Source organism: Brachyhypopomus gauderio, chromosome 16 (assembly GCF_052324685.1).
Source record: "Brachyhypopomus gauderio isolate BG-103 chromosome 16, BGAUD_0.2, whole genome shotgun sequence".
Lineage (NCBI taxonomy): Eukaryota > Metazoa > Chordata > Actinopteri > Gymnotiformes > Hypopomidae > Brachyhypopomus > Brachyhypopomus gauderio.
This window is the reverse complement of record NC_135226.1, coordinates 12,082,270-12,098,292: the sequence shown is the minus strand read 5'-3', so window position 1 is coordinate 12,098,292 and position 16,023 is coordinate 12,082,270. Positions and strand designations below refer to the sequence as shown.

The 16,023-nt window shown below is 43.0% G+C and overlaps 1 protein-coding gene across 1 annotated transcript; it reads right to left on the bottom strand.

Moving 5' to 3' along the window:
• Nucleotides 1-475: 475 nt before the first annotated feature.
• On the bottom strand, nucleotides 476-13,021 carry mpzl3 (myelin protein zero-like 3). Its single transcript, XM_076976724.1, has 6 exons — nucleotides 12,817-13,021; nucleotides 6,824-6,996; nucleotides 2,857-3,067; nucleotides 2,042-2,201; nucleotides 1,619-1,682; nucleotides 476-1,457 (listed from the first exon to the last, which is right to left on the bottom strand). Exons 1-6 carry the CDS (start codon nucleotides 12,884-12,886, stop codon nucleotides 1,392-1,394), a joined length of 744 nt encoding a protein of 247 aa, XP_076832839.1. The 5' UTR covers nucleotides 12,887-13,021; the 3' UTR covers nucleotides 476-1,391.
• Nucleotides 13,022-16,023: the final 3,002 nt, after the last annotated feature.

The window sequence follows — 16,023 nt, the reverse complement described above, 5'->3', positions numbered from 1 at the left end:
AATATGATCACCAATATTCCAACTGCATAAACACAACTTTCATCATGCACAAATTAAATAACAAATGCTTAAGATGACTTTAGGCATTACAACTGAAAAAATACATCCTATTTATAAACACGTGAATGCACAAATGCACCCACACACACATACACAGAGTATATAGATTATATTTGTACATCCATATTCTATAATAAAGCCTACAGGAATTCAGCTTTCAAGTGCAGAAAATGCTTGATTTTACCACATGCAAGAAAAGTTTATCTTAGAAAATACATAATTCCAGCCTCACAAAGCCAGGCCTGTGTATCAGCTTCCAGTTAAAGAATTAAGTGGATGTAATTCTACAAAAAGCTACAAGTTAAAGTAGTACACAAGACCAAAGACAGAGGAAAGACTGAGGAGACACAGATTCACCACAATTTATGAAATTTCACAGAAACTGAACTGAAATAACTTAAACACATCACAAATATAATACATCATTCCTTTAATTGATGCACAAAATGAAGGTTTGGAATCTAGAATAATAATAAAAAGTACTACATAAGTTCAATTGTAGGTGATACATTCAGTGATCCCCAAGATCTCTGTGATCACTACACTCTCTGAAAGTGCCAAAGGTAGATTTCTAGTCTTTAACCCAGAAGACTAGTGTGGCTGTAGGCTTTGGTTCTATACAACCAGGAACTCCAGGTTCCACAATTAGTGAAATCTGGTTTGCTCCTGGTTGGCTGGTACAGAAACTTACAGCCATACCAGGTGTTTTTCTTTCTTTTTTTTACAGATATAACTGCCTAAGTAGCTCTAGAGTTTAGATCCAACCATAACCTAGTTACACCGTGTAAACCTTGTAAACCTTGAATGGCTGGACAGCATGTGTCTGATTAGGGCTGCTACTGAAGTGTGGGAGGGTGGAGTTTCAGGATTGGGGTGGGGTGACCACTACTATGAAAATGCATCATAGGCCTGTTTCTCCCCAACACATTGATATTTGGACCCAACTAATATTATTACAAAGGAATTAATAGGGGCGATTATTCTGGGACTAAACTTAATCTGCATCTGTGAAAATGGCCAAAAACTAAAATCATGTATGTTTGCCAATCAGTCGAAACCTCAGATGAATCCCCCAAAACAGAAGGTGAAAAACTGATAAATCTCTTCAAGATGTAAAAGGAAGAATAAGTAAACCTAACCCTAGATCCAGCAGACATTACCCAAATACAAGTGTAGCTCATATCAGTCGAGCTATGATCACAAACAGGCCAAAGTGACCAAATCATAACATCCATGTGGGCTGTCCAGCACAGTACATGTGATGTCACTGCTAGTGTGTGTCAGGCTCTTAAATATCATGTGACAGGAAGTAGGTGCGGGAGCAGGTGTGGCTAACACTGGCTCTCAGACATCGACTTCATCTGATGCTTCTCAAGCTCAAACTCATCATCAGAGTCCTGACACAGAAGGGAAACAGAAAATATACAGTTAGAACCACACACTGCGCCCAGCTGTGCTCACCCAGGTCTGTGATTAATAAACAGGGATTTGAATGGAAAGTCTCCATTGTCCAATTTAATCTCAGATCAAAGGATCAAATATTAAAAATATCAAATACCAGCAGATAGCATTCCCAACAGAGAGAATGCATGGGTGCGGACTGCTTTGGGAAATTCATCTCCCTGTGAGGACCAAACACACCACCCATTAGCACATTTCCTTAATAGTTACTCACACAGGGAAACTCAACTGAGCAAAATGTCATTTGTTTACTTGATAACTACGTGGATAAAGTCTTTAAAAATATTAATGATGATTTTAAAAAGGTGATTATGGCAAAGGAATACATTTCTGTGCAATATTATATTGTAGCCCTGCAGGACTAGATTCAAGTGATCAAAACAATGCTTCAGGCATGCCATGATATGACCCTGATTAAATGTTTCTCCTCTTGGGTCAGGTTTATGCTTGGTCTAATGACTAAAATTGCCCTGGAAGAGGAAGGGAGCTGACCCCAGACCTGTGTATGGTTGTTCCTTACCCATGGGCGACCTCTATAGGTGAATGGTTGTTAAGGTGCGAGTTTTTCTCAGGACAGCAGGGGCAGAGAATTCGAGCTAAGAGCACCAGTCCTATAAGGCCAGATGGCAAAAGGACAAAGCACAGCAACACAGCCACATCTGAGAAATGCATTCCTGTCTCTGAGAGAGAGAGAGGAAGTGGGAGAGAGAGAGAGAGGGAGGGAGGGGGAGGGGGAGGGAGGAAATGAATATTTGGAACACCTCCAGCATTTTTGTATTGGCAGTGTGACCAACCTCACAGAACATGTGACAAGAAAACAGACTAAAGAACTCTTGAATAATTAGTTGGCAAAGAAATAGCATAAGCAATTTCTAAAAATGTACATAAAAAAAAATTAAAATTCCTTTACTGATAATTATGCAGCTACTTCAAATTGTTCCGATTAAGAAATTATTATGAACACAATTTGTAAATTTAAATGACATCCAAACCAGTTTACATGTTTATAACAGATCTACGTAGTAAAAAACTAAATGTCGGGTGACAGACATCACCACATGAATCTGAAATTAGCTCTTTCCTCTCCAACATCAAAAGACTGACTCCAATATTTTAATGCAACACATCTAAGTGGTGAGTCAAACTCGGGACACGAGTGAACAAAAAGATGCCCTCCTGAAAGGTAGTGACTGTAGGTGTGATTCTGAAAGGTAGTGACTGTGATTCTGAAAGGTAGTGACTGTGATTCTGAAAGGTAGAGACTGTGATTCCGAAAGGTAGTGATTGTAGCTGTAATTATATTCTAGGCTGATGTGAACAAGGTGCGTCTCTTACTCTGTGGAGTGACCACAAGAACAGTCTGAGCAGGCAGGCCGTGGACATCTGGGGGGTTGCGGACAGCACAAGTGTATGTGCCATTGTCGCCAAGAGTTGCGTTGATCAGCTGGATTGAAGCGTCCCCACCTCCCAGATTGCCCAGCCATCTGACACGTCCCTTAAACTGCTCGTCCTCTGGAGGGTACGCTACCGACATGAAATGGAAAATCTGGGAATAAAGGGGTTACATATTAGTTGCATTGTAACACTAATATTATATACTAATATAGAGTGAGGCAGAGGGGGAGTGAGGCAGAGGGAGAGTGAGGCAGACAGAAGCAGACTAAGGGCGTACTCACACTAGGCTCTGTGATCCGGGCCCGGGCACGGTTGCCTGCCGAAGCACGGTTCGTTTGGCTAGTGTGAGCGCTCCAACCGTGCCCGGGCCCGGATCAGTTAACCGTGCTCGGGCCCGCTTTGAAGAGGTGGGCCAGGGCACGATTCATGTGGACTCGGGCACGGTTCGCTTCTAGTGTGAGCGCTATCCGTGCCCGGGCCCGCTTGGTGCCTCGTCTGATTGGTTCATTTCGCTGGAACTCAAACATGACGTCAGTGATGCGATGCTCACGTTAAACAGTCATAGCGGCAAAGCGATTAGCAGACAATCGTTGTGTTAAATTATCGATAAATCTGTGCTTGCACCGTGTTTCTGCACTCCCAAAACGACTCCAAAAATACAATAAAAAGAGAATCGTGAACTCCATAGTGTTGTGCGAGCGCGCTTTTTTCCAAATAAAGCGGCGTTGTGATGACGTAAGCGTGCTCGGGCCGGGTTGCTGAAGCGAGTGTGAGTGCAGGCCAGCGGGGGAGTGGGGAGGGGGGATAACCGGGCCCCAGCACGGAACCAGCAAACCGTGCCTAGTGTGAGTACGCCCTAAGTCAGACAGAGGGAGAGTGAGGCAGGCAGAGGGGGAGTGAGGCAGAGAGGCACCCTGACAGAGCATGGAGGAAAACAACTGAGCCATTCAGTAATTGCTCAATGGCATTTAATAAAAGCGTGAGTGGATGTAAGGGGAGCAGGAGATGGACAAGGCCTGTATGAATCCTTATCTGATGGACCTCCTACACACGGGGGTTGTGAGAGTGAGTGAGTGACAGACAAAGCAAGAGACGAGGAAAGAGAAGAGAGCATGAGTGCCAAGATAAAAAGATGAAATGTCTGCAGCGGATGATACATCGCTCGTCAGTTCCTGACTTCACCACAAGGGGGGAGTTTAACAGGGCTAGGCTTCAGTTCTATGAGGAGTTGATCGATGGTTTGACATTTAGCAGTGTTAATTGATGGGTTTGGTTGACATTCTAAAATGAGGCCATAGAAAAGTAACTTACATGCCAAATACAACAATAATTTGTCTGTAGTATAGTAAAAGGTCCAAGCCTGACATTTGCCCCCCCACCCCAAGCACACACAGATACACACAGTTCTTTAGATTTTAGGGTTTTAAAAATTGCTGGCCTACCTACAAAACAATACTCAAAATCTATCAAGTGTACATGACGTCATACGTGTAAATTGCTGGTGAAGTAATGCATTCTTTTGTTACTCCGTATTCATGATTGTCATTGGCTGCATTCCAAAACATGGCATGGCAATTGTGGGTAGGGTGTGTCACAACACAGCAAAACTTTCATGGGTGTGTGTTAGTGTATGTGGGCGTGAGAGAGAGAGAAATCCATTCTATCTGAATTCACAAGAGGCTATTGGTGTTGACTAACAACAATTTTAATAACAATTTGTCATGGATACACACAGCAATATTTTATAAAATATAAGTGTCTCAGATTTGGAAACATCCAAAACGGAAACAGCTGATCAGGTTCTCACTAAGGAAAATATACTTTTTAAAACATCTGCACGCAAGACACATTTTAAAAAGGACTCAACAAGTAACGTTTCTATCACTAAACTTTATAACTTATCATTTTGTCTCAAATGTCTCTGAGGAATCTTAGTCATTGACATGAAATGACCTCAGATAAACAGGGAGACAGAGAAGGATAACTTCATTTTTCTCTCCATCACAGCTATGACATCATGACTCCACTGAGAGCTAATTAGGGAGAGTGGCTGTTAGAGGAAGTGAGAGCAATGACAGCTACCTCTAATTTACTTTATTCATTCTTCGCTCTCTCTATCTCTCTCCCTCCCTCCCTCCCTCGTGTGTCAAAGGTAATACTTCAACAGCAACACACACACAATAACATTTTGCCAAATTCAAGCCTCTCTCAAATTCACACATTTATGCATATGCTCTCACACACACACACACACACACACACACACACACACACACACACACACACACACACACACACCCCTTTCCTGAGCACCTGACCCTTTGCGCCCTTTAAATATTTCACTAAATTCATAATCTCCAGCTATTCATTTACATGCACCCTTCCACATATCTCACGCTCGCTCTCTCACTCTCTGTCTCACTCTCCTGCTGTCTCTCTCTCACTCCGTCTTCACACCTGTTTCTCCCTCTTTCCCTCCATTCCCTCCATCTTCCTCCCCCACCCCTCCACCCTAGTTGGTATGATCCCCTTGTTTCAAATGCTATTCCACTGAGTTTTGTCACTCACACCTTGGACCGATCAGCCCCTCTCACTCAATAGATTGTAATGAATATTTAAAGTCATACTGGCATACAGGCGTCTGTGCCAGCCAGCCACTTCTGCACAACTTGGATTTATATGATGGTTGCAGCTCTCTTCATTAAAGGGGTCTGCACAACTCCAAGAAACAGAAGCATTTTAAAACTGACTGCTGCCAAAGAAAAACAGACAAAAAACCCCACATTGATACAGCTGCTGCTGTTGTAGAGAAATACTCCCCAGCATCAGAGCTGAAATACAACTAACATTTTTCGGTACATTCTTCAAATGACTCAATCTAAAGTGAAGTGCTTGCAGTGCCCTTGTGTGGATCCGATGAAAGTGGTGTGACAATGTTAAGATTCCTGAGATGTGAGTTACTCGAACACAACCTCACACCAGACTACTGCACAGCAGGGGCAGGTGCAGCAGAGCAGGTCTGTCCAACTCATCTGGAGACCTACCCTAATCCCACACACCTAGCTTAAAGTGATGCTGCTGTCCAAAGCTACACCCATCTTCGTTAGACTTCGTTAGACCCATCTGGAGTTTATCACCATCATTCAGACAGACAGACTTTACCCTAACACTAACTATTGCCATATTTGTTTCTTCATTAAATATGTGTTGTGTAGGCAACTTTTTAAGACAAAGAGATGCATAGTGGCAATATTTACAGAACTATTTTCTTTACTTGTCAAGTGTCACTTAAATGAATCCAGCTGAGTGACGCACGTCCCTGGAGGGCCTGACCAGTTTTACAGAGTCGTTCCTGATACAGGTTCTAATGGAATCTGTCTGGTGAATAATTCACACAGGGTAGGTGGCCAGAATATGCAGACTCTTCCAGTGGGGTACAGAGAAGCCGCTCATTCGAGATGTGGTCTGGTCTGATCCTTCTCACACACACACACACGCATGTGCGCACACACACACACACACAGTATTCTCTTAGCACAACATGCATTACAACATGTGCCTTCAGAACATAATTGATGCTAAACATCAGATCACTCAACGACACTTCATGGATGTGGACCTGGAACCTGTGACTTGATCACACCCCCCTGCCTTGACCACACACCCCTGCCCTGACCACACATCCCTGCCCGGACACACCTACTGTTATAAAAATGACTTCAAACAGCTGTGCTAAAACATGGGGAAAAACTTCACTTCTCTAGATCCAGAACTGAGAAACACATGTTTATCATTCCAAAGGCAATGCATAGAAGTTCAGTTTGCATTTGTTAGCAAAGTTCCACAGTGCTTTGCACTTACTAAAAAGATTTATTATTATTTAAAATGAAGGGAAAAAATCACTCACACTCCGGGACGGGCCTCCGTTCTGTGGTCTGAAAGACCAGTCAACAGATGCAGAGCTGGTAATCTGGTTGGCTGAGGAGAAGGTGCAGGACAGAGTAATGATCTGTCCCTTCACTGCACTGATGTCCTGCTGAGCTGTAATGTCTATACAGCATACTGGTACCAAATACAGCACTGCAGGGAGACAGACAGACAGACAGACAGACAGAGAGAGTTTTAGTGCGGAACAGCTATAATTACTCTTTATAATGTAAAGAATATATAGACAAATAAAGACTGATCATATAAGAAGTTTACAAATAGCAAGAATAATGGCAAAGCTCCAGTAACATCTCACATTATTTGGCTTGGTAATAATGACATTAAGTCATTGACCACCAAGGACCGAACGTAACACTCCGCTTTAAAATTAATTCTCCCGTCACTCCCGGGCCCGATGAAGGTAATTTAAAAACCAAGACATTTCCTCATTAAAAAAAAAAACCCGGGATGCCGGACGTGAAATACGGACATGTCCCGGGAAATACGGACATTTGGTCACCCTACATTACTAGCACAGGTTCCTACATGCATTACTAGCACAGCCCTCATGTCTTACTAGCACAGGATCCTACATGTCTTACTAGCACAGGATCCTACATGTCTTACTAGCACAGGTACCTACATGCATTACTAGCACAGCCCTCATGTCTCACTAGCACGGGTTCCTACATGTCTCACTAGCACGGGTTCCTACATGTCTCACTAGCACGGGTTCCTACATGTCTCACTAGCACGGGTTCCTACATGTCTCACTAGCACGGGTTCCTACATGTCTCACTAGCACGGGTTCCTACATGTCTCACTAGCACGGGTTCCTACATGTCTTACTAGCACAGGTTCCTACATGCATTACTAGCACAGCCCTCATGTCTTACTAGCACGGGTTCCTACATGTCTCACTAGCACGGGTTCCTACATGTCTCACTAGCACGGGTTCCTACATGTCTCACTAGCACGGGTTCCTACATGTCTCACTAGCACGGGTTCCTACATGTCTCACTAGCACGGGTTCCTACATGTCTCACTAGCACGGGTTCCTACATGTCTCACTAGCACGGGTTCCTACATGTCTCACTAGCACGGGTTCCTACATGTCTTACTAGCACAGGTTCCTACATGCATTACTAGCACAGCCCTCATGTCTTACTAGCACGGGTTCCTACATGTCTCACTAGCACGGGTTCCTACATGTCTCACTAGCACGGGTTCCTACATGTCTCACTAGCACAGGTTCCTACATGTCTCACTAGCACAGGTACCTACATGCATTACTAGCACAGGTACCTACATGCATTACTAGCACAGGTTCCTACATGTCTTACTAGCACAGGTACCTACATGCATTACTAGCACAGGTTCCTACATGTCTTACTAGCACAGGTTCCTACATGTCTTACTAGCACAGGTTCCTACATGTCTTACTAGCACAGGTTCCTACATGTCTTACTAGCACAGGTTCCTACATGCATTACTAGCACAGGTTCCTACATGCATTACTAGCACAGGTTCCTACATGCATTACTAGCACAGGTACCTACATGCATTACTAGCACAACCCTGATTTCATTACATGCATCATGTCCATTTTCTGTCTTTGGCCAAGCTACTGTTACAGGAGGGAGTGTTTCTCCATACACGCCCCTCCACATATAGAGTTGACACAAATGCTACCTGTTTGACACAAACACAATCAATTACATTAGACGGCCAGAGTTCCAGTAAAGATTGTTTTTAACAGACAAAAAGACATTGTGCAGCCTGAAAACACAATAACAGAGTGAGTTCATTTGGAACATCCCTGAGGTTTAACATAAGCCAGCTGTAGCCAAAGCTACCACTAGGACATGGCCATAATGCCAGTACAGTCCTGGCCTCACAATGCTCCCCACACAGGAGACGAACAGCTTTCACAGAGTTACATCACACTGCCTGTGAGGGTGACTAGACCGTGTAGCTACTCTCATCACATTCAAGCTATACTCAACATTGAGAGATCATAATTGCACTTAGTTGCAATTTACAAGGCAGAAAAAAGGTCTGAGAGCTTCATATATAGTCCATAGCTCAACCACGCCCCCTAGGTCAGAAATACTCAATTTCCCAACTCAAGTCCAAAATCTGGTCCATGACTTTTCAATCACTACTAATTAATAAGTCACAAAACGAGTTCAAATCTCATTCCTAAAAAATTACCCATCTGATCTGGTTAGCTTGACAAACTGGCCAACTTGCATTAATATGGAAAACCAAAAAACTAAAGTCTGGAAGCTGGATTGAAGATGAAGAGTTAAATATTTCTGCTTTTTATTCAGGGTTATATAGTAAAGTCCTCAAGTTTTGTTGTTGTTAGCAGCAGGCAGATAAATCAACTGATCCAAAATCACTACAGGATTTTACTTTTTTAAATCTGAACTTTGACCCCTGTGCCTGCAGCTGGGTTTGTCAGGCCAACCTCCGAACCCCTATGCGTGTATCTTAGCGCTCCTACTGTTCCAGTACAATCACAAACTAACAAAGTGTGCTCTCTCTCTCTCTCTCTCTCTCTCTCTCTCTCTCTCTCTCTCTCTCTCTCATTTTGTATCAGTGTATGGCTAGACCTATTCATTCAAATGATAATCTGCATTACTATCATTTAATATACTGACCAAGCAGGTGGGTCAGATTGAGAGATCCGTCTTGGTCATTGCTTGGTATACATTAATTAGGCAGCCCTGTCACAGTGGGTCTAGCTGGCCTGGATTCCAGCACATATACTTTCCACACCGACACCTGCCAGCATTTCACTTACTTCAACATCGGGGAGATACGTGACTAGCAACTCCACACCCCAATATCACCTTCACCTAATGGTCTGAGCAGATTAATTCTGAGGTAATGACAGGGTTGTGGGCGGGGCGAGGTTTAACAGAAGTGGATAATACACTGAAGAGAGTGGAATTTTGTTTTATTTATTCACAAAACATGGCATAGCAAGCATGCAGTTGTATCAGAGTGCATGATACAACATATCAGCTATTTGTCAAATTCCCAACCTGCTGACTCGGGTGTGAGAAGCAGGAAAAGCATCAAAGTGTGTAGAGCAGTGGCCCTCCAGGACAGGAGCAGGCCACCTACTGGCTACACATGGGTATAACAGAATGTGCAGACAGCAAGAATGTGAGCACACATTAAGAGGACATAAGTAATCTGTCAGACTCAGTTTGGACTTCCTCCTGGGATATTGGTTAGAAGCCAACAGAACACACACACACACACACACACACACACACACACACACACACACACACACACACACACACACACACACACACACACACACACACACACACACACACACACACACACACACACACACACACACACACACACACACACACACTTTCAAAGACCGCTGAAACATGAGAAAACACAGTCAACCTGCAACAATTAAAAGCTTGTGAGCACCCCCAGTTCAAGAGACTGCTTGTGTCCTAAATCCAATCAGTTCCAAAAATGACATGAAGGTTTAATACCACTATTCATATTTGAAACCCATTTCCCAGATGAACTTTATATTGACTAGAAACAAATCTTCTAATGACCTACAAAGCACTAAATGATCTTTCCCCACAGTACCTCAGCAAACAGTACCTAGTGCATAATGACCCACCACATCTGCGTAGATCAAAAGGTGCAGTGTTTTATGAGCACCTAGAATAAGGAAAACTATGCAGGCAGTGGAGAATTTTCCTATGAAGCTCCCACACTATGGAATAACCTTCCTGTCAATGAATCAGACACAGTCTCAATATTTAAGGCTTGGCTGATAACACATTTGCATAGTTAGGCGTTTTAATAAGTAAGGATAATATAATTTGTACAGCGTTTTTTTGACTGTTGTCACAAAGCTTTACATATGCCGGAGCCCAAGTCCTACACGTCCCTTCTTAGGTAAAGGTGTATATCTGGGGGTTCATGGGTACTGAGTGTTATGGTAAACTGGGATATTATCATGCTGTCACTTCACCTCTTTTTTGTCACTCGTTTGTTGATGCCCCAGGCAGCCCTCATGCCCGTGATACCTTCTAGCTCCGCCCTTACAGCCATTTACATTTTGGCTCCGCCCTTACAGTGGTCATAGTTGGATTTGCTGGCGTCCATCCTTGTACACTACAATCTGTGAGTTTACACTCTTCTGTATTTGGACATGTCTGATCATCTTGTCTCGCTCTCTGCTAAGCTACACCTTCTCCTCACGTCATGCTGTTACTGAACCTCAACCTGTCACAGCTGCTTTGGCTCCTCCCACCACCCCACAATGCCCCCCTGCTATGGCTCCTCCCACCACCCCACAATGGTGCTCCTACATCTCTGTTGACAGACACATCCATACTGAAGATACCAAGTCCAGACTTCTAGAAAACCAGGATGCTCAGTTATTGTTTCTCTTTATTTAATTGTTTAATGTTTATATTGCTGCTATATTGAGGAGGATGGGCCCCCTCTTTGAGTCTTGGTTCCTCTCAAGGTCTCTTCCTTATGCTCTAGGGAGTTTCTTCTTACCACTGTCGCCTTTGGCTTGTTCAATGGGAGCTTGAATTCTGACATGTGTAACCCTGCTTTGTGACAACAGCTGTTGTAAAAAGCGCTATATAATTAAATATAATAAATACATAAATATTGAGTTGACATACTGCTAGAAAAACACTGAACAGAGTTAGGAAAGACTACAAATGAATGCTAGTTAATTATCCTAATTTATCTGTACAATGTGCAAGCAACAGACATTAAACCTCTGCAAGACGTTTGGGGGAGGATTACATACATAAACCAGGACCCAGTGGAAAAGACGGTTTCTACAACAGGATCAACTTACACATTACCACTTTGCCAGTGGCTTGTGGGAATTATTAAAGAAGCAGCTAGGGATAGCTAGGGTTCCTCCCTGTATTCCCAGTGGCAACCATATGGCATCAGGATGTTGTGGAATGTGTAGTATTATTTTATGATAATGTACAACGGTATCCATGTTCAAACAATAGGAACTCTTAAAAGACAGACATGCTTTCAATCTGTTGATGTACATTGCTTTACCACAACTGATATTTATAAAATGTAGGGCAAAAAGTGAATGACAGATTGTCGTCAAGCAAAGATCATAACCTTCAGTCACTATACTGTCAAGAGCTCCGAGCATGTCAACAGGGAAAGATCATCTCTCAGCACCAAAAAGGCATAAAACTGTTAAAAATAGAACAGTTCAATCATCTGAATTCTGAGCATCTACATGTCCCCAAACTTTTTTCCTCTGGAATCACAGAATGTGAAACCATATACACTAGCCTACCTACTGCACATATCTGTGTAAGTTTAGACGCATTAGAGTAACTGAAACCTATGATCAACACATTGCCAAACAAATTGCTACCTGTTCATTTCAGGACGCAGGAGAGGAAACAGCGTAGACGTGTAGCACAGTTTAGTGACAAAACTTGTTTTGTTAGACTAGGCCTTGGAGTTTGTTTTGGTTTTTAATCTCTGTTCAAAACAATTTTTGAGTGACGTTTGGAAAGCGCTGATGTAACACTTGACCAAACTGTTAAAGTAAATGTTCAATGATGTTCAACTTGAAGATTAATTTAATTTTACATTAGTCCCATTTTAGGCCTATTCCAGTCCTTCCCTGTTCAGCCAGTCCTTCTCTCGGTCGCATTAGTTGACTCTAGGACCCGTTTACTTTATATGATTCTCTTGGGTTGAAGAACGCTCGACTAGATTATCCTGAGTAAGATCGTTTCCGACCGCTCATAAGCGTTAAAACCAGAGTTTAAAAAGTACTTTAAACACGAAAACGCTCACTTAACACTGAAGGATTGTGATTTCGTTTAAGTTGTTTCATAATACGACAGTGCCATTTTGTGAACGCCGGGAGATCAGCAGGCTAGTTAAACAATACTTTAACGTCTCACTTACCCAAGATAACAAATAAACGAACCCAAAAGCCATTTCCATGAGGAAGCTTCCACCGTTGTCTTAACTCCATGTTACGATATAGGCGGGTTATAATTAAGTTTCCACGAAAGGGTAGCGTTAAAGTTGAGGTTTCGGAGCGTCCATGTTTTCGTATCTGTGCGTATAGTGTTGGCTCGCCCACCTGTCAGACAGGTGCTTCAGGAAGTGGGCGAAGACGAAGCTCGATGGGACATTTTTACTCTTACTAAAATTAACCTGAAACAAAACAGTAACAAGGAAATAGCTCGCATAACAATGGGTTAGAATATAATGAGATAAAATAGGATAAGCTTTTAACTTGTTTCCAAAATAATATAATATGCTGCCTAGACTTGCAATTAGGCTGTCTTTAGAACACGCACACAATTCTCTGACAGCGGTGTTCTTGCCTTTTGGATTATATAACAATATTAGTTCTTTGTAGAATACGCCTCATTACACACAACCTGGTCTTCTTCACATAGTATTTCACCTTTATCTACTTTCGCTTTTTACCTGCCCTAATTTTATTTTCGTATTTGCTAATTTCTACAATTGCATCTTCCAACTGCTGCACAGTGTGTTCATATATATATATATCCACCATTTGCAGCTAGAACAGCTTCAGCTCTTCTAGGAAGGCTATCCACAAAGTTTAGGAGTGTGTTTATTTTTATTTTTGATCATCATTCTTCCAGAAAGGCATTTGGGAGGTCACATACTGATGTTGAATGAGAAGGCCTGGCTCTCAGTCTCCACTCTAATTCATCCCAAAGGTGTTCTATCGGGTTGATGTCAGGACTCTGTGCAGGCCAGTCAAGTTCATCCACACCAGACTCTGCCATCCATGTTTTTATGGACTTTGCTTTGTGCACTGCTGCACAGTTATGTTGGAAGAGGAAGGGGCCAGCTCCAAACTGTTCCCACAAAGTTGGGAGCATGGAATTGTCCAAAATGTCTTGATATGCTGAAGCATTCAGAGTTCCTTTCCTTCCCCCCTCCACCAAACTTTACACTTGGCACAATGCAGTCAGACCGTTCTAGTACCGTTCTTTTGGCAACTGCCAAACCCAGACTCGTCCATCAGATTGCCAGACAGAGAAGTGCGATTTGTCACTCCAGAGAACATGCCTCCACTGCTCTAGAGTTCAGTGGCAGTGTGCTGTACACCACTGCAACCGACGCTTTGCATTGCTCTTGGTGATGTATGGCTTGGATGCAGCTGCTTGACCATGGAAACCCATTCCATGAAGCTCTCTGTGCACTGTTCTTGAGCTAATCTGACGGCCACATGAAGTCTGGATGTCTGTAGTGATAAATATGTGCTTCCACTGACCCCGCTCCGTCAGTTTACGTGGCCTACGACCTCGTGGCTGAGTTGCTGTCATTCCCAAACACTTCCATTTTCTTATAATACAGCTTACAGTTGACTGTGGAATATTTAAGAGCAAGGAAATTTCACGACTGGATTTGTGGCACAGGTGGCATCCTATCACAGTTCCACGCTGGAATTCACTGAGCTCCTGAGAGCGACCCATTATTTCACAAATGATTGTAAAAACAGTCTGCATGCCTAGGTGTTTTTATACACCTGTCGCCATGGAAGTGATTGGATCATCTGATTTTGATCATTTGGAGGGGTTAGCAAATACTTTTGGTAATAAAGTGTATATATGTATATTGCAAAGCACAATCTTAAACTTATTAAAGGAAAATATTACTATTACAAAGGCAGTAAAATACAAATAGAGATGGTCATTGTATGCTTCTTAACACTACCCTGTCACTACCAAAATCTAGAATATAAACTGTATGATAACAAAATAGAAGATTTTCTTTTCAAGGCCAGAGGATCACTTGATTCTAAAAGGATGCTATTCAACTGCAAGAGTCCTATGACTACAGAGGAAACTGAACACTTTCGGGGCCAATAAACTCATTGATGTTTTGTTTGGTATTTTTTGCATATACTTCAATTCATATTAACAGTGACATAGAACAGAATAGTATATAACATAGTATAGAACAGATCTTAAAGAAGTATTACTGATCCAACAGAGTTCTGTGGTGCGTTTTGATTTCAAAGGCAGCTTTGTTGAAGAGAGTAGTTTTAATTTCCCTCCTGAACAAGGCCCATCCCCCATGAACAAGACCCTTGCCTCCTGAACATGACCCTTCCCTGCTGAACAAGGCCACTCCCTGCTGAACAAGGCCACTCCCTCCTGAACAAGGCCACTCCCTCCTGAACAAGACCCTCCCCTCCTGAACAAGGCCCCACCCTTCTGTGCCCCAACCCTCTGCAGCCCCCCCCCTTTCTGTCTGAACAGGCAATCACACAAAAGCCACCCCCGTTGCCATGCCAACAAACAGTTCAATGGATTCCAGTCACAGTATAAGCAAAAAAGAAAAGGAGAGAGAGAGAGGAAGAAAAAGAAGGGGGGGGGAGAGAGAGAGAGACAGATCTTTGGTCTCTTTGGATTGGGAAAGCCCCTTGTAAGTTTTCTAAACCCCAGCAGACCTTACTCCCTTAAAACAAAACAGCAGTAATTTAATCATTTAAGTTAGTGGAGATGAAAAAAGACACAAAAAGTTTATACTCCTGAACACTAAGGCAATTAGGAAGACATGACCTGCTTGCTTAAGAGCTCACCTAATAACATCATGTATTTTACAGTTTCATTTTAGTGCTTTGGTATGGTCCATCCATCCATCCATTAACATCCGCTTATCCGGGTCACGGGGCAGTAACCTAAGCAACGAGGCCCAGGTTTCCCTCTCGACAGCCACCTCTTCCAGCTCTCCTGGGGGGGATACAGAGATGTTTCCAGGACAGCCTCTCCAGTGAGTCCTGGATCTTCCCTGGGGTCTCCTCCCAGTTGGACATGCCCAAAACACCTCACCAGGAGGCACTCAGGAATCATCCAGACAAATTGACCAGGTTCTCCTACAACTCACAGAGTGATCAATGTGCTGGACCTGATTTTCATCTGAACCACCAGCCCCTCCACCTCTCAAACTGTCACTTTCTATCATTTTCTCTCCTCCTATTATATATTTCTACCCATACTTCCCCCAAATGTTCTTCCACCATTGTGGCAGTCTGTGCTCCATCATCCGCTCCTCCCTAGCTTCATTATCTACCTTTCCTGACCCTGACCCTGTTTCTTCTCTCTCTCCCTGGATACAGTT